The 17,989-nt window shown below is 36.9% G+C and overlaps 1 protein-coding gene across 7 annotated transcripts in view; it reads right to left on the bottom strand.

The window, feature by feature from the left end:
* Nucleotides 1-3,796: 3,796 nt before the first annotated feature.
* Nucleotides 3,797-17,989, bottom strand: part of U2SURP (U2 snRNP associated SURP domain containing) — a 47,767-nt gene continuing 33,574 nt past the window's right edge. For 6 of the 7 annotated variants that reach the window (XM_052802724.1, XM_052802725.1, XM_052802722.1 and 3 more), the window contains 5 exons: nucleotides 17,250-17,412; nucleotides 9,197-9,307; nucleotides 6,610-6,728; nucleotides 5,599-5,775; nucleotides 3,797-4,313 (listed from right to left, as the gene is read on the bottom strand). In XM_052802724.1, coding sequence (XP_052658684.1) covers nucleotides 4,175-4,313; nucleotides 5,599-5,775; nucleotides 6,610-6,728; nucleotides 9,197-9,307; nucleotides 17,250-17,412 — 709 coding nt within the window. In that variant the 3' untranslated portion in view covers nucleotides 3,797-4,174. The remainder of the gene's footprint in view (nucleotides 4,314-5,598; nucleotides 5,776-6,609; nucleotides 6,729-9,196; nucleotides 9,308-17,249; nucleotides 17,413-17,989) is intronic. The other variant, XM_052802726.1, reaches the window with a different exon arrangement.

Raw genomic sequence — 17,989 nt, 5'->3', positions numbered from 1 at the left:
AAACACTGGTTGATCCCCAAGAACCCCCTAGACATAAAACTGGATTTCCCATTTTAGTGCTCCATAACTTAGATCTCAGGCAGTACTCCGGCGAGAGTGGAGGTCTGACACAATTTTTACACAGTTTCAGCTATAAAATCTGCCTCGGGAATTTATTAAACAAAACCAGTACAAATTCGAAAGCTATCCCAACGGTGGGGATAATCATTAAGTTCATAACTGAAAAAGCATAGCAGTAGTTTTACATGCAGAAAACCACAATGAATACAGTAATCCAGCAACTTCAAAGGGTTCACATGTGCTTAGGTAGAGCTGCTATATTAGTACAGAAGGTGATTTGTAAATGCAGAAAGCAGGAGTACATTCAGTGTCACTGGGACAGATGAACTCACATTAACGATAGTTGCAATTCTAAATATATGCTTTGGAAAACAGAATTTGTTACCCTTGTTCGTAAGTGGTTTATTCTTACACTTCAAAACCTCCAAGGGGGAAGCGGGGGGAGAACACATGCATGGTGCCTAGTGCCCAAATAATAACCTGACACTGACTTTCAGAAACCAACTCTTCCTCAAATAGTATTACAAAAGGTATATGCAGCTGGTGTGCAGAGAAGTCAAAGGAAGTCACAGAGTTTAAAAAAGGCAGTTCAAATATAAACACTTCTGTAACACTGGTAAGGAAAGATATTAGTCGTCAAAGGAGACTCTATGCAACCAAGTAGCTTTTCTCCACCAAGACAGGCTCCACATACTCAGAGCATGAGAGTCTAAGTCTTACAGAGACACTCACAGAGGTCAGCACTGGTTCAGAAAAAACAGAGATGAACTTGCAACTCCATACGTAGAAGGCTTTTGCATAAATACCTGAAAATCCTCTAGAGTGCTGGGCAGGCTTCACCAAAACCTATCAGCGTGAGTGTCTCTAGTACATACCTGGGAATATACCATATACGTTCCATTTCTAATGTGATCCCACACCAAGATGGGCCTCACCAGCTGCTATTTCAGGCTGCAGGGGGTTACTCAGCCACACTAGAATTTGGCAGTAGCAAGCTACACTCAGCTTCTCTGCTTTGGATAAACCTAAACACTAAAGCATGAATATTAACCTCTGATATCATCCATAAGGAAAGGCAGAAGAGGACAGAGAAGCCCCTTATCCACTCATGCTTCCTCCCTCTCCCAAAGCGCAGGGTCAGACGCTCACTGACTGGGGGGGTGTTAGAGGATAATGGGCTCCCTCCTCCTGTGCAATCACAAAAAACATTTGGAAACACTGGACCACACTTCCTCAGGTCAGAGGTTTTTTCCCCACAAAGATTCATCTGAATGCTACTTCCTGAATCAGAGGATCACTATTTAAATTACTCCTATATTCTACATCAACTAGATGATTTTTCACCATTTCACCTCAAAAAGCTGCAGAAACGTAAGTCACATAGTAATGGCACACTGCAACTATACCTTGTCACTGCAACGTGACCTAAGGACAAATGAATTTCACAGGCAGCCTAATTTTCAGTCTTCAGTATTAATTTGCATCTTTTACAAAACATTTGTTACCAAATGCTGGGTCGTCCGTCTCCATCGCCCCCCCCCCCCCCCGCCCTTTTCTTTGCATAAAAGCCAAGCTGTAAACAAAACTATTTATAAAAGAAGGGAAGAAAATGAAAAGAGTAAGTAGGATCAAAAGATGTTCCTTTCAACAGGAGAAAACACAGGCATCCAGTTAAGGATACAGATTCTTAATTGCTCTTGTAAGACTATCAGGTACAAAACAGCTTTTCTAAAGCCCAGGATAGAAAGCAAAGAACAAGATGTATGAGAACGGTATTTAGAGAACAAAGATACTGAAAAAAGGTATTGCATAATAAACCTGTTACAAAATAAAGTCTAATGCGTGTGCTCCTTTAGCCCTCTAGCTACTTGGCTTGAGCCTTTTATAATCACTGATGCAAATTTTCTAAAAGCTGAAATCAGAATTAATTATTGAAAAGTATGGCTAACCTATAATGCTAAGTGATTTTCTACCTGAGGATTTTTAGCTATTAAATGAAATACAGAATTGATTCTGCAGATAGAATATTCCTGTGGCAAACTATCTTTAGCCTCACTTCACTTAGAACATTGACATTTATCACTCCTCCATTTATAAACAGCTACAAAAGTAATAGTTCTAAAGAAGTTAATTGGATCTGAAGCTATCTTCTTCCTATTGTAAAGTTAGGATTCTCCCTGTCCCCAACTGATTCTAGTACCTACTTTTTGCTCTAGAAAGCCTTACGTAATCTGTGCCAGGTGTGAATACAAAGCATTTAAGAAAAAAATAACTTAGTTTCCAATAGTTTAGCTACCAAAATCTGTACATCTGAAACGCCTTATGTTACAGGGAGAAAGAAAAATATAAAAAATAAACTCTATATATTTCTAAAACAGATTCTTTATAATGTAATATAAACAAGATAAGGTGTATTTTTTTTCTCATTATCAACGCATCTATTCAATACTCATTCTAAGTCAGTCTTTACAGTACACATGCATTCTCCATATTTTCATATTTTCATATTCCAGATCATCTCTCAGTTCTCATTAGCAAAGAGAATTCTCCACTTAATTCTCACATTTGCAACAATTTATATAATCTTTTAACAAAGTCTCCCATCAGGAAAAAAATGGAGAAAAAAAAATTTTTTTTTTTTTAATTAAATATGCGTGTTTTTCAAAAGACCTTTTAGATCCTGCTTCTGAAAGTGTTGCCTCTTAGGCTATATACATGTACAACATAGGATTTTCACTGGCACATTTACAGAATTCTAACAACATAAAATCTGTAGATACACAAGTATAATAGCAGGCCATCATGTGACACTCTGTGCCTGTAGTTAAGTACAGCTTTTGCTTTTAGAAATAGTTCACAAGAGGCCAGATCCCTTTTAATTTTATGTTTTTATTACAATCTCCCCACACCTCCAAGTATAAACACTGAACCCTCCCCATTTCTCATCCCTCTCCCCCTCCCACCCACAGAAAGGCTGCATGATAAGAGACCAAGGTGAGGTGATTTAAAGCCACATCAATGCCTAACACACAGAACAGGTTTGGAGAAAGGAAAGCCTAACATTAAAAAAAGTTAAACAGCCTCAACTCCAAAATATTAATAAATAAAATATGTAATTAAAAATTTTAATTTTTTTTGCCATTTTGAAGAATTTCCACAACAAAGGAATAAATTCAATAAAATAATGTAAAAGCGGTCCTTCTGGAGTAAAAATCGGTTTTAGAAAACAATAGTGTACTGTAGGTTGCAATTATTGTACCTATACTTAATGAAGAAGTCATAGAGCCTCAGGCCTGCTGTCCTCTTATTGTTCCCCATGCATGCCACAAATATGGCTTGTTATTGATACATCATATATATATGATATACATACACATATATATGGTGCGTCTCTGCAGAGGCCCTTTTTTAAAAACAAATACTCTGCCATCACAAATATTTCCTGCAATTAAAATGGAGAAATACAAAGCAAAGATTTACTTGTAAAGCTTATCATGGTAGGTACCAGACTGTTCAACTGTTCTTACAGTAAAGTATCATGGTAGGAAAGAAAACCCATACACTGGATTCAAAAGGTGCTTTTATCTGGATAGTCAAACTAGTGAAAACAGGAACTGAGCTACCGCTATACTGAAAGATCTAAGCACCATAGTATGTCTGAAATACACAGTACTTCCAAACAAACTATGAATTCCTTTAGAGATCTGTATCACCAGTGGGGCAAGAAAACAACATCTTAATTTTCTGTTCAGATTTTATTTGAAATCTAATTCAAATTGTCAAAGCTACAAAAAGGGGGAACATTTGAGTTATTTCTGCTATGTCACAACATTCTAAAACAAAATACCACTACTGCCAGCAGATCAGTTACACACATTTCTGATGAAACTTCTAAACACAAAAATGTTTCTTTTGGGAAATAGTCACAATGAAGATATTTTGTACAATATAAAACAATGACAGGTCTACAGATGCTGATACTCATGAGTATACACGTGCATTCACAAAAAAAAAAGTCAGGAATGCTTTTTTGTTTTTTAACAGACTGTTCAGGCACAAAAACAAAACTGCATTTCCAGTAAGTGTGACAGCATCATAAAAAATATTAACATTGTCAGTGTTTGCTTTTCTTTGACTTCTTGTGAGATCTGTGAGGAGAACGGGACTGAGACCTGGATTTTTTCCCTGACTTTTTAGGGGATCTGGATCGTGATCTTCTGGATCTTTTGGGTGTCCTGGAGCCAGATGGCGACCTGCAAAAAAAAAAAAAAGTTTCATGTCAAATACTGATTGATAACACCAACTTCTTCTGCAGTTATTTGGCATTGATTTATTGAGCTAAACAAGGTAGAAAATATCTTTCTCTAGTAAGAGGATGTAACAAAATGGTCTCTTGCTTTTGAGAAAAAGACAATTTTCACATTATAAGGTTTTTAATGTATTTTGGGCTTAACTTCTGTGCTTAGAACCCACAAGAAAAATAACACCAACTCATGTCCTCCTTAAACTAACATAAGGAATTCACAACCTTCCACGTATGCCTCAACCACCTTGGCTCTTGTATTAAAAAACAGCCTGTATCCATATAGAAGGGAACAGAAATTAAAAATAATGCTGAATTGTGCTATGCTGAAATACTTTTGATGCCCATCAAACATGTTCAGCTTGTGATGCAACCCCACAGAAAAAGAATGAACACTCAATAAATTTACTGTCATGTAACACATACCTAATACGTTAATCTGATGTAATCTAAATTGAATGACCATCATATTAACTCTAAAAAAAACCAACCCCCCCCCTCAAATACATTCCTAACTTACAGCACAAGAATCTGATTACTGTAAATATGTACTATGATTTTCTCAACAGCATCAAAGGAATTTTCCTCAGCATGTCCGAGGAACATTGTATCAGTAAGATATTCTATACCTCTAAAAAGTGGAAGCTGAAGTTTTGAGTTTTGAGCTACAAAAGCATCAATGCAATAATAAAATCTCACCCCAAGTTTAGCAATAACTAGAGACAATATTTCTGTCAGTCTGGAGATTAGGAAATACCTACTTTGGAAACAAAAAGCCACAAGCAGTATCTAATCTAGATTTTTTTTTTCCATTAAAAAAAACAAACCATGGGAGAGGAGCTTCATGTAAGCAAATCATCAGTGAAAGACTGCATGCTCACCATAATTCTAAAAGTTCTATGGGCTACAGAAGATTCATCCTTTGAAAATAAAAAGCTAATAAAGCATCAAGGTGCTTTAGTTTAAAAGCAGTATTTCTCAAAATTATCAGTAAACAGGTAAACAAGAACACAGAAGTGAAGAGTCTTGAGCTGTCAAGGCAGGAGGCTGTACACATTTCAGACACCAAGTGTCTGAAGATATTAATCAGGAACATGCAGTATAGTCCATTATGAGAGAAAATACTTGTGTATCAGATATGCTCTGCTAAAAAACACACAACAAAAAAACCCAACAAAAACATACCTATGTACTTAACTTTCCTACAACCTGAAACAGAGAATATGCCAGCTTACCTTTTGGCTTTTTTACTGACATCTCTGGGAGAATCTTTATGTGACGACCGAGAACGTGAACTCTCTTTGTGGGACCGTTCAGAGCGCTCTGAGCGTTCCGATTTTGGCGACGGAGATTTTGCTCGTCTACTGCCACTGCTGCGAGATGGGCTAGGTGAAGCACTGTGTCGTCTTTTCCTTTGTAAAGAAAGCAAATACAGTTATGCACATACACATGCAGAGACACACAGAGAAGTCAAAAGGTATATTAAGAAAATGGATTCCTTTCTCTAAATGTTTTCTTTTGCCAGTGTAATGTTAGATCCTTTTAAGTAATTAAAGAGTAGTAGGCTTTTTATTACTTAAAAAAAAAAAAAAATCAAGTTCAACATGTACACCAAATTTTCTCTGCTTGAAAAAAAAAAAATTAAGGCCTGTGACTCATCTTTGTTTATTGCAGTGTAAAAACATTCTGTCAGTTTCCTGAAAAGCAAGGCATTTTACCATATCTATGCTTAATACCATGAAAGAGTTTGGCTATACAAGTATTAGAAGATCAGAGTGTACAATCAACTACCCTAGAACTAGTTGTTTTGAAGAATTTTCACTATGAGATGAATAACATCTAAACCATCGCAAATAATTTGTGGTACGACTTCAGTACAGTTTTCTGACTAATACACTGCAGTCAATTTACTGCTAAGAGAGAGTTAAATATAACAACCAGTTGAAAACAGGGTATTTTACAATGTTTCCTCAGGGCCTAACAGAGCCAAAAGGGGATACTATTCAAAAGGGTACGTCACCTGGGGCAGGATAAAAATGACAATTCCTTTAAAATTTTGAAGCATGTTTTAATATCCAAAGCGTGTTTTTTTTGTTGTTGGGTATTTTTTTTTGTTTGGGTGGGTTTGTGTTTTTCTTTTAAAATAAGATGTGTGATACAACATAATTTCAAGTCTGCCATTGTATACAAATATACTAACTGTGAGGTTTTTCCTCCCATCCACTTTACTCCAAGGAAAGCCGTACCTCTCTTTTCTTGTTGGTGTACATTCCTCCTTTTCCTTCTTATCTTTGGACCTGGATTCAGATTTTTCCTTGTCCTTTTTGTCTCTGTCCCGTTCTCTTTCCAACTCTTTTTCTTTTTCCTAAATTATTAGAAGCATTCATTATTTCAGATGAGGTGTGACTAATTACTAAGTAAAGACAATCAAGCTAATCACGAACAGCATAAAAGCACTGAGCACTGAAGGAACACAGCACAAAATCTGAGATAGAACTAACCTGCTCTTCACATCTTTACTACTGCTTTTACACAGCAGAAATATTTATTGTAACACAAAAACTGATAAAAGCATGAAAGATGTCACCCCATGTGAGAGTGAGCATCTAATTGGAAACAAACAGTCTTCGATTTTACAAACTTCAGGGAAACATTACAGCTGTAACAGATTTTCTAAACTAAATTAAACATGAAAGAATAGCAGGAACCTCTTTCTACTTAACATATGCATTCATCTTCATTAATTCAGACAGAAAATGGAGATAATCTCATAACTACAAGACATCTAAAGACAAAACAAAAATACAAACAAGATTCTGCAATAACATCTACTCTGTCAAAAAAACCCCACAAATATGGTCCATTTCTATATACCAACAGAACCATTTTGAAAGAAAATATATACCCTGAGCACACCTCATTTGTCTGTCAAATAATTAGAAAATTAATTATACAAAAATAAACCTACACCATCAGCAAGTCTGAATACAGAGATCAAGAGATGTGCTTCTTTCAGTACTGGCATAAAAAAAAATTCCTTTCATGGCAAAACACCCCCCCCCCCGATATTCCCTGCATACTTCATAAAGAAGACAAAGACAGGGTGATTTAGCTAAATGAGAGAAAGGCGGGAGGGGAAAGAAAAAAAAAAAAAAAAAAGGCGGGAGAGGAGATAACACAAGTGCAGGAAATGCAAGGACAGCTATACTAATCTAGTCTCACATTTTCTTTGCATGGAAGACTTACCAGTAAAATTTTAAAGTGTCCCTTATCATTATACCTACTACTGCAAACTATTGTTAGATTCCACTAAAATCAATGGGCTCTTAAGTTATGCCTAGCTTATTTGATAGCATAACATTATTTCATCTTGATAAACAGGAATAAACAGTATTTTAAATAGCTGTAAATTCCTATTCTCTTAACAATATACAATACTAGGAAATTTACTCTTGGAAAGCTTATCCTACAGTAAATGAGACAAAAAACCATGACCAACCACCAAGTTCATGGGAAATACAATCAGAACCAGTATTATATTATTATTATACAAACTAACTTTATTATGGCATTAAAGCAAAAGACAAAGTTATTCCCTTAACAATGGGGTTGTTATTGTTTTAAAGAACACCTGTTATAATTATCATTAAATACTTCTTAACTAAATATTACCTTCATCATTGAGAGTGAGATAATTATTAAAAATCTAAACTATTGCAAGCTGGTTGAACTAATTCAACACAAGGCATCTAACAAAGTTACCAGGATTACAACTTCTGGTTTTTTTAAGCTACTGTCTCACTAAACATTCTGTGCTTACTGTACAAATCACTTTTCTCCAATTACAGAAAAAAGAGGAAGTGGGAAGTTTTAGGATAAAACTACATTTAAAAGGAAAGTTACTTATAAAAATTGAAGTCTTAACTGCTAACATCAACCTCCAAATGTTTAAGTCTCCTTCAGGGATCAGCTTTCTTAATTTTTACAAGTCTCTTTCTTCAAGGTACTGTGCAAAATTACTTTAGTGAATTAGTCAGATATTGAGCACCAAATAATGCAAAGAACAAGCGACAGACAAACACCTGGTGAAAACTGCCTATTTGTATTTAGCTTTCAAGAAACTGCATGGGTACCTAATTTCATCAATGATCTATCAGGCTGTGAAACCAGATTAGAGAAGCAACTCCACCTACTCTCTCACTAAATGCATTGTCCAAACAGGTTACATGTACTTTCGTTATGTTTCAAAGATTCTAGATCACATGACATCACATATATGATGTTAATTTTTAAAGCCGCTGTGACTTCATAGTCCAGAGAGAACTACTAAAAATGGTAATGGTACAGAATTATTCACTTTTGGGTGACAGTATGAGCTGGAATTATCCAGGAAATCTTAGACACTGGAGAATCAGAAGCACATATGCTGCTTAATACTTTTCCTTCTCTTCCTTTGGAAGCCTTTAGCACAATGGATCAGTTACTAAAAGCAAAATGAAAAGCCTGATGAACATCTTCAATTGACAGCTCTCCCTTTCCTTTCACACACCTAACAGTTTGCTTTATGTAGTAGATCCAGAAGTGACCTCTTTAAGCTTTCAATACATTCTAATGACACCCATCTGTACACTGTGAAATGCTACATTATTTTGATTAAAAAGAGAGATTATATCTACTCTGCAGAAAGCACTTGGACTTAGACATGCAGTTTGACATTACAGTAGAATTTTAACGAGAACCATGTGTTGTTAAACTTAATGCCACCTTACATTTGATAAACTCAGTAAAAGCCTAATCACAGAATCAGAGCCAAACATAAAGAACATTTCTTACCCTCTGGAGCAGCTTGTCTCTATAGTGTTCAACCTGTTCCTGAAAACTCTGGCCTGGTTTCTTGGGTCTTTTCCCAGACTCTAACTCATCCTGAAACTTCATCACCTTAAGCTGTGAAAATAATACTGACCATTAGGTTATTGGGCTTATTATTATCCAGTTAGGCAGGTGGCTGAAAATGAAATTTCCATAATTTATAATCTCTGTGTTCTTCATTCTTTCTATACAAGTTTGTGCACAAAAAGATACTAACTTAAATTAAACTGGATCAAAGCAACAAAACCGCATACTCGTCTGCAGGCACCTGCAGTTGTTTACAGACATGTTAAGAACTAAAAATAAAGGGATTTTTTTCTGTTATTCTACTAAATTCTGTTCCCATCATTAGAACACTGCACCCTTATATTTTAGATCATTATCTATCTGGGTTTTTTTTCTTTCGAAATGAGATAATTTACTGCAGGTGTCTTAACATGGTTTCAACTTCTCTTATCTACTCCAAGTTTTCCTTCAGAAACTGCATTATTTCCATTTAAGCCTAAATATTAAAATCAAATGACTGACATAATTAGGACATAAAACAAATGCATCCCCTCTTTAGGGCTGTTTGCACAGAGTGGCTGATTTGAAAGAAGTGATTTTTACTAACGTAGTACTCTTTCATGTGCTATCAAGCTTAGCAACAAAATTCAGTTCACTAGTGCTACTAAATGTAACACTAAATTTACTGTGATAATATTCCCAACTGAGTCACAAAGTTAAACAAATGTCAGAATTTTTCCATGTAGATTTTTTTTTCCCCTCGATACACTGAAACCTTTCTCCAAGTTGATTCACATCATAAAACTTCACTCACATCTCTTATTTGTCAATTCTTTATTCTTACTGACATGGCCTTTTACAAACAATCTTTCAATTTTTCTGGATGAAGAGGTGTCTCTCTTTGGTGGGGGGGAGGGGGGGGGAGCTTGGTAACAAGTCATGTTGTATTTGTCAGCCCTCTTCCAACTGTTTATGTTCTCACCCTCCTGTATTTACTGTTTCAATACTGACCTGCACAGTCATATCGGTAAGAGTAGATTTTTCCAGTGCTTGAGGTTTCATTTTTAGGGAACACACAAAATACTTTTCTCTTTAGAAATATTTAACTTTGCCACACGGAAAACACACAAAGGAAAAGACTTTGCAACTCTGTCCATTTTGATTATCTGAAAGGATTCTTATTCTCCAGGTCCTCAATTCCCTAATATGAAGTAGGCACAAAATCAAACCCTAAAGGTTTTTTCTTCCCTCTCAAAAGCAGCAGGCGAGCCTGCATATGAAGATACCATGTATTCTAATCAGCCCTTCCAATTACTGACTGAGCAGAAAGGGAAGATACCACAAAAACAAACTAATCACAAGAACAAATATGTTAAGAAACATAAAACCCAGGCAATGATAGCACTACTTTGAACAGGATCCCCTTCAGTTACAGAGCTTATGCCAACAACACATTTTTTCATTTTAGAAAAGGGCATTGCTATCTTGTACCATGGTAAATTTCTAACAAATATTCTGCCTACCTCCCTCATTTACAGAGTACGCTCTACCTATGGTTGAGTATTTTTCATTTTTGCTTACAATTCAGCCAATTAAATAGTCAGCAGCCAATGGAAAACTGACATCGTCATTTGTCACATACCACTCCACCTTCCATAAAGGCATTTTTTCTTCTCCCCTCCTTTGAATGCAGAAGTTTCAAAAGCAGGAATACCTCTTGGAACCATATATTCAGTGTCACCCTATACCACCTGTTCTGGTAAGAAATGAAGATTGCCTTCTCTACCATCATGTAAACTCCAAGGCCATAAGCTGCTTCACACATTCAGTACTGAACCAAAGGAGTACAGAGGAGGCGTAGCTGATCCAGAAGGCCTCTTGGGCTGTCACAGTATGAACATGCCCATAAGAATTCTACTTTGTTTTCCCAACTAAATCACCCACATAATTTAAAAAACAAAACAAAAAAACCCCATCCTTAGAAGATTTTATTTCTTTACATTTTTAGCCAACAAAGCTGTGGCACTATCTGTTTAACCATATTTTGAAAGCAACGAAGCATAAGTCTATAGCCCAGAGTAACCTGAAATGAAGGAAAACTAGGAATCTGATCAACAGGCTTTACTTGATTTAATAAGCGTATCTAGATGCAAAGAAATGCTGAACTTCTAGCAGCCTGTTTTGCATGCATGTCACACAACTCACTGCTGGCATGAAATTTAAAATGCCAAGAGGAACTATTTGCATGTAATCTTTCCAGTAACTGTGGGGGGAGGAAGGTGGTCATTAGCAGGTGCCTAGAGGAAGAGAGGAAAAATAGGAAAAGCCTATACAATAACCACTGACTCAACACCTCCCTAAACTCCAACTATGTTAAGAACATACAGTTTCCTGAGACAGTTGTGGTCTTTTACAGACCAATCATCAAAGGATCTCTCTTCCACATACTTGCTCTATCTCCCTTTGAACCCATGTAAACTGACTCCTTTTAGAAAAATGCTGTGGATAGAGGAAAGCAGCTCTAGTACATCCCCTGGAAAAGGAGACTAAGTGTTACAAAATGCTGAGATGGCATCAACAGCTCACTACAGAAATACCATTCTCTTCCACCTTCCTTCTCCACTCCTGCACTCCAAGCAAAGGGTTCCTCCTGTACCCTGCCCTTGCAGCAGCTGCAGTGCTTGGCTGAGCCTTCCATAAGCCAGATCAATTCACTAATCCAGCAGAAGCCACCCCCCCCTTCAATTTTTTTTTTTTCCCCTGCACTAGTAAGATGTATTGGCTTGGGAAGAACAAGCAAGTGCCAGAGCTCACAGGTAGGATCAGAATATTCCTTTTCAGCAGAGGTGAGCAGTTAGATCAGATCAGCTCATCCTACACCTTCATGTACAGCAGCTTTTGCTACTTGCTCTAAAACATCACCACCGTAACTACGTTTTAAAAGAGAAAGAATTACATAGGTCCCAAAGTCCAGAGAAGAATTCTCTAAAGAATTCCACCACTCAAAATTACTATATAAACTTACACGTTTGTTTATCTCCCTTTGCCATTTCACTATTCATAGCATATTGGCCATAGTGAACACCCTTCTTATTGTTCTTTTCATGTAGAGTATATGATGCTTATATTCCTATCATACAGTTCCAGAAACACCCCCAGGGAGAAAGAGATCCTTAAACCTTCAGCTTAAATCTGCTTAAGCATCTAATCAATGAATTTTGTAAGCATTCCACTTCATAAACCTGCATTTAGAAAGAACTAATATATTCTCATTGAATTGGTTATTCTTTAACTATTCTTGTCCAACAGACAAAAGCCATTAAGCCTGTTCATCCTTAGGAGTGGATACATTGACTTCATCTAGACTACCTCCAGAGTCAGAAATATGCATGGTAATATGGAAGGGGAAAATTCTTCAAAACCCTGTGCCAAAACTTCATAATACTGTCTTAGACACAGCAGTCTCCCACAGCAGAGAGAGTTCAGAGGTTTTCAGAGACTGCAATGCAGAAGTGTCAAGTCTCATTGGAGCTCCTGTAAGCAATCTCTACTAAATGCTCCAATGCAGGGATCATATTTCTCACTAACCATGAGGAAGTATCTCTCTTAAGTTCAAGATAAACAGCTCAACAACATGCCTCTTGTCTACTGGTTCTCATCTTGAAATTTTCCCCCTCTCCTCAAAATAATTTGAGGAGAGTTTAAAAGATTCAGCCTTTCCTAGAAGTTGAGGCCTTGATTATACACTAACCAGTAAGCTAACAAGTTACAGAAAAGGGTAACATCTTGTTACCACGGTTTTGGGAAACCACAGACTGATGCAAACTGAAGCCGTGCCCATAGCTTTTTGCATTCTGACACAAACACGTGTGCTGTGGGTAGCCTCCCTCGCTTAAAATGAATCTATTTTCAAGAACTGTTCTTGGTTTTCTAATCTTCTGCTGATACTGTCTGAGTCCATACACAGTGGTCTTCATGGGGAAAAAAAGGCTTTTTCACAAGAGGTTATTCCACAAGTACACTGCCTCAGAACTTAAGTGACCAGTTTCAAACACAACTTATTTGAGGTAAATTAGCTGCATACTACATACTAGCATTAACTAGGAAGTTAATCACCAGATGCTTGATGAAAGAGAGGAACTTCTGCTTGATATATAATTGCACTCAAATCTAGACCAATTACAGACAGGATAGAAATCCAAGCAGACCAAAATGTTCTGTTTTAGACTTGCCCCAACAATGGCTGCAATCAGTCCTAGACTTTGCCAGAAGCAGAGCAAAATATTTCTTTGAAAGCTTGAGTTTTCCAGCAAGTCTATGAGCAGTGGAATTTCTGCAGCTACGATATCATCAACAACAGATGACAGCGATACTGATGTACATGTGAAATACCTCTTCAGCCATAACAGACCTCTGGCATGCTCAATCACACTCACAGGATGCTATGTGTCTCGGAGATAAGCAATTCCTCACTTTTGTCTTTGTGAAAAGCAGAAGTAGATTCAAAGATTTAAAATAGACTAGAACCTGCTGAATTAAGATAGTCATTATCTTCTAAGGAACAATTGCTACAAATAGTGAAACTATTGATCAAGCAAGAGCCAGTTTGTCTCATCTGTTATTATTAAGCTGCAATGAGTAAGATATTTAATTGGATAGCTTTTTGCCATTTTGCAGTGGCCTCAAATGAGCTAGGTGCAGAAAGCTCCACAGACTGTAAAGACCAAAGGGTTATGTTGTTCTAGTGATGATTACAAGCCTCAGACAGCTCCTCTGACTTGATGAACAAATACACAAAAGTGAGTATTCTGCATACTAAGCACCATAATCCAGAGAAAGAAATAATGGAAACTGTATGGAACTTCAGTTTCTTGACAAAGGTACACAGGGCCTTGAAATCCAGAACAGGCCGTGGATACAATCTGCTCTTGTGAACTATGCTTAATCTATTCTTATCTTGTCCTCTAGTCATTCTCTGTTGGAGACTGAATACTACACTAAAGGAACTTTGATCTTCTCTGGTACTGCAATTCATATCAAGAAAGCAAGAAGAGTAACCTCCTTTCCTTTGTGACATGCAGGAAAAACCCCTTTGGCTCTTGGTAGAAAAATAAACTGTACCTCAAATACCATGACACTTTTTTTGCAGGGCAGGGGGACAATCTCTGTTTACGCACTGGGCAAGGGAGTACTGACAGAGCACAGACACAGGACGGTATAACAGAATCCAACCCTGCAACTCCTGGAGCTCAGTGGTACATTGCAGAAAGGCTGAACAGGAAGACTGAAGACCATTCGTCTTCTACCTCTGATCAAGCAAACACTACTTTGAGGTCTCAGGTAGCTAACACAAAGGTGAGTAAAGGCAGCTACTAAAGAGGACAAATCTCCCTGCTTGACCCTTTTGGAAGCACTGATATATCTGGATTTGTGAAAACCCTGCCTCCTGCTACAGATGAAGCCTGCACTGTGCTTTTTTTGGGGTAGGATTATAAAATCTTGTGCAGCAAGATGGAGACAGAAGTAAAGTACCTTAGAAAATGGTCCAAGCAGGACAATGCTGCTTCATTTTGTCTGTGAGTTTTTGTATGCTCTGAGGAAACAAGCTTAACAATTTAAGCAACATAAAATTCCTATTTTTCTAACACTTCACAGCACTGAGGTCTCTTTACAGAGAGGAATACACCTTTCTTTTATATGTCCCTGGGGCAGGGAAAGAGAGACACACATGCACAGCACTGTAAAGACCATTCTGAAATTTGCGTTATAATGTAAAGCAAAGTGCCAATCTTTCCACACTTAAAAAAACCAGCAACGAAATCACTGTATTTCAGTGTTACAAAAAAGCCTCTGCTCTTGCTAAGTTCTGGAAAGAATCCACACTTCAGCAAGGTTAACAGGGGTATGGGGGGGCAAACAAAGGGTTAATAACTTGCCTTCTCTTATGGCACCAGTCTGATGGCTGTGGCCAAAGTTTGTTTCTTACTGCCCTTTCCCCTCCCAGCTGACAAACTTAATTCACTAAGTGCCAAGAGAAAGAATTGTTTGTATTCATGAATTTAAAAAAAAAACACATGAAAAAATGTGTTTCAGCTTCCCTGGTAGTCACTGTGTAAACTGCTAGAGAATCAGACTTTGTCATTTTTTTTGCCAAAGATTTTACATGACATTTTTAACAGTGTATATTAGATGGCATAATTGTTAAAGCTGGTAATTGGGTTGTTTTTTTTTTCCCCTCACTTCCTCCTCTCAAATTTAATAATGGATGTGTTCTTTGGCAGGGACTGGGTACATACCCAAAAAAGAAACTTTGAGCGTGAATGCTTTAAAGTAGTACAGGGAGTACCTTCCTGCCAATGACAAACTTGAAGAGAAATTTTAAAATTTAACTACTTCTACATGGTGTCTGAAGTGTTCTGAAAATGAAAAAAATGACAATCCTTTTCTGGCAGTTCCAAAAGTCTGAAACTGAGACAGTAATTTACTTACCACAAAGAATAAAGATGGCAACATGCACTTGAAAACCTCAAATATTTACCACCTAAAACTGTTACAGATGGGATACACTGATGAAAGAACTTACAACACTTGTGCAGTGTAAAATTGACAATGGTTAAAGTAAATCACTTCCTAATCTGCCTCCACAACTGCCAGGATAACATCTATAAAACAGATACTCAATCTGAAAGGAGCCCTTTCCATAACCACTACAATCATTATTACAGCAAAATGAAAACTAGTTTCTCTTGTACTTTCGTTAGCCTAACATCATGTATTTTCTACAGAACTACTGCCACCATGAGTCAAGTCAGACATAAATCCCATTTAGCTTTTCTCAAATTCAGAATTTACTCACTTCAAATGGCTATGTATCATGAACTTTCAAACTGCTATGCAAAGCAAGAGGTTTCTAAGTGCTTAGTTATACTCCATTAATTTTAATAATCTGAATTATTAAGCAGAAGCGTATTTGGGAGAAACAACAGTTGTGACGTTTTAAAATATTACTGCTTGTGCATCTTGGAGTATTATGGGGCTTTGCTAATGTCTGATTTTAGCTAACCAGTACATTATAGCATCAATAGGTAGGCAGCCACAATTCGACCTTCAAAATACTACCCAAATTATAATCTGTCACTTGGAGATGCTACAACTGCAACAAGTAGTTTAGCAGCTTCTTAATATCACTTTAATGCACAGAACAGAAGTTACAAGAATTTCAGTATTCAATGTATTATGGGTTTTAATACTGAATACAAGCTGGAAAATTGCATGCAATTTTAAACCTGTTTTGCATGGCACTGTATGACAGGAAGGCTTCACTGCTACACAAAGCCCATGCTAAATTCAAGTTCTAGTTACCTTCCCAGTCAACCACAAGATCAGAAGCCAGCGTGAAGACATAAGAATCTGTGCTCATCAACCTTAACAGCTATACTAACACCTATGCTTGAAGAAAGGATAAAAGAATGAGTGAGCCCTATAAAATGCATGGATGTCTTCAATTAAAATGCCCCATTTCAGGACCAACTGCTTTAGTTGCATCTACTTCTTTGTTTGATGGCTGACACAGTGAAAAGAGCAACTTTCAAATGCAATAAAATACAGACACTTCAAGGCAAGAGAGAGAGAGAACAAGAAAGGCATAGGACCAAGGCCACATCCAAAAGTCACTCCCATTTGCCAAGAGCAGGAAAGTGTAGAGGAACCCAAGCAATCCAAGGCTACCAGTGGTACTGGAAAAGGACACTGAAAAAGAAGAGTAATTCTGAATATGCAATATCCCCTGACTCAATTTTTCTTTTTTTCCTGCATTATTTTGAAAGCCAAAACAAAGCAAGGCTGTAAACAAACATACCTTTATAAAAATATACTGGACTAAAAAAACCACTATATACTAAGACTACAATTATTTCAGTAAAAAGAACTCCCTATTATATGTAGAGAACTCAGGGGTGGGGGGGAGGACTGGAAAAGTACAGAAGGGCGGCACAAAACATCACATGCTGACCTCTATCTCTCGGAGTTTGGCACGCTTTTCTTCACTCATTTCTGAGTATTTGACTGATGACTTGGATTCAGGCATTTCTTCCTTAATAGGATTGGAATACATGTGTTGCTCTTCTGACTTCGAACTCTGAGTGTCTTCCTCATCTTCACTTTCTTCTTCTTGACTTTACAGAAAACATACAGAATTAACTGATATATATATATATATATAAAAAAGACAATTATCTGTTACAAAATTTACCATCTCTCCTACTCAGTTTCTATGATTAGTTACTAGTTTTGAAATCTGTTAAGATTGTTATGTAAAAGTCTGCAGGTACAAAACAGTCTCCATCTGTGAGATAGATATCTTAATATTTCCACTTAATTAAATAATTAGTTTTTTATTACTCAGATGATTTACACTCTTCATATAAACAGACTGCAGAAGAATTTTTGAAATTTACAGTCACCAAATCTATACCTAACTCAGTTACAGAACAAGTTCACTACCTCAACAAAATCTCTTTAAGTGCTGTAATCTTGCTTTTCAGATATATTAAGTTTTATAAAAGAACAAAATTTACTACACTTTTGCTTTTGGGAGACAAACCTGAGACATGGCAGATATTCAAAATTATATTCCCAGACTGGCCACTAGAGCGCTGCAGGACTACATGCAATGCATTAAGATATTTAAAGCACTACTAATAGATGCTCTCAATTGCCTAAACAACAAAGACTGCTCAAAAACAACAGATG

This window comes from Harpia harpyja, chromosome 12, assembly GCF_026419915.1.
Source record: "Harpia harpyja isolate bHarHar1 chromosome 12, bHarHar1 primary haplotype, whole genome shotgun sequence".
Taxonomy (NCBI): domain Eukaryota; kingdom Metazoa; phylum Chordata; class Aves; order Accipitriformes; family Accipitridae; genus Harpia; species Harpia harpyja.
This window is presented reverse-complemented; position numbering and strand designations above follow the sequence as displayed.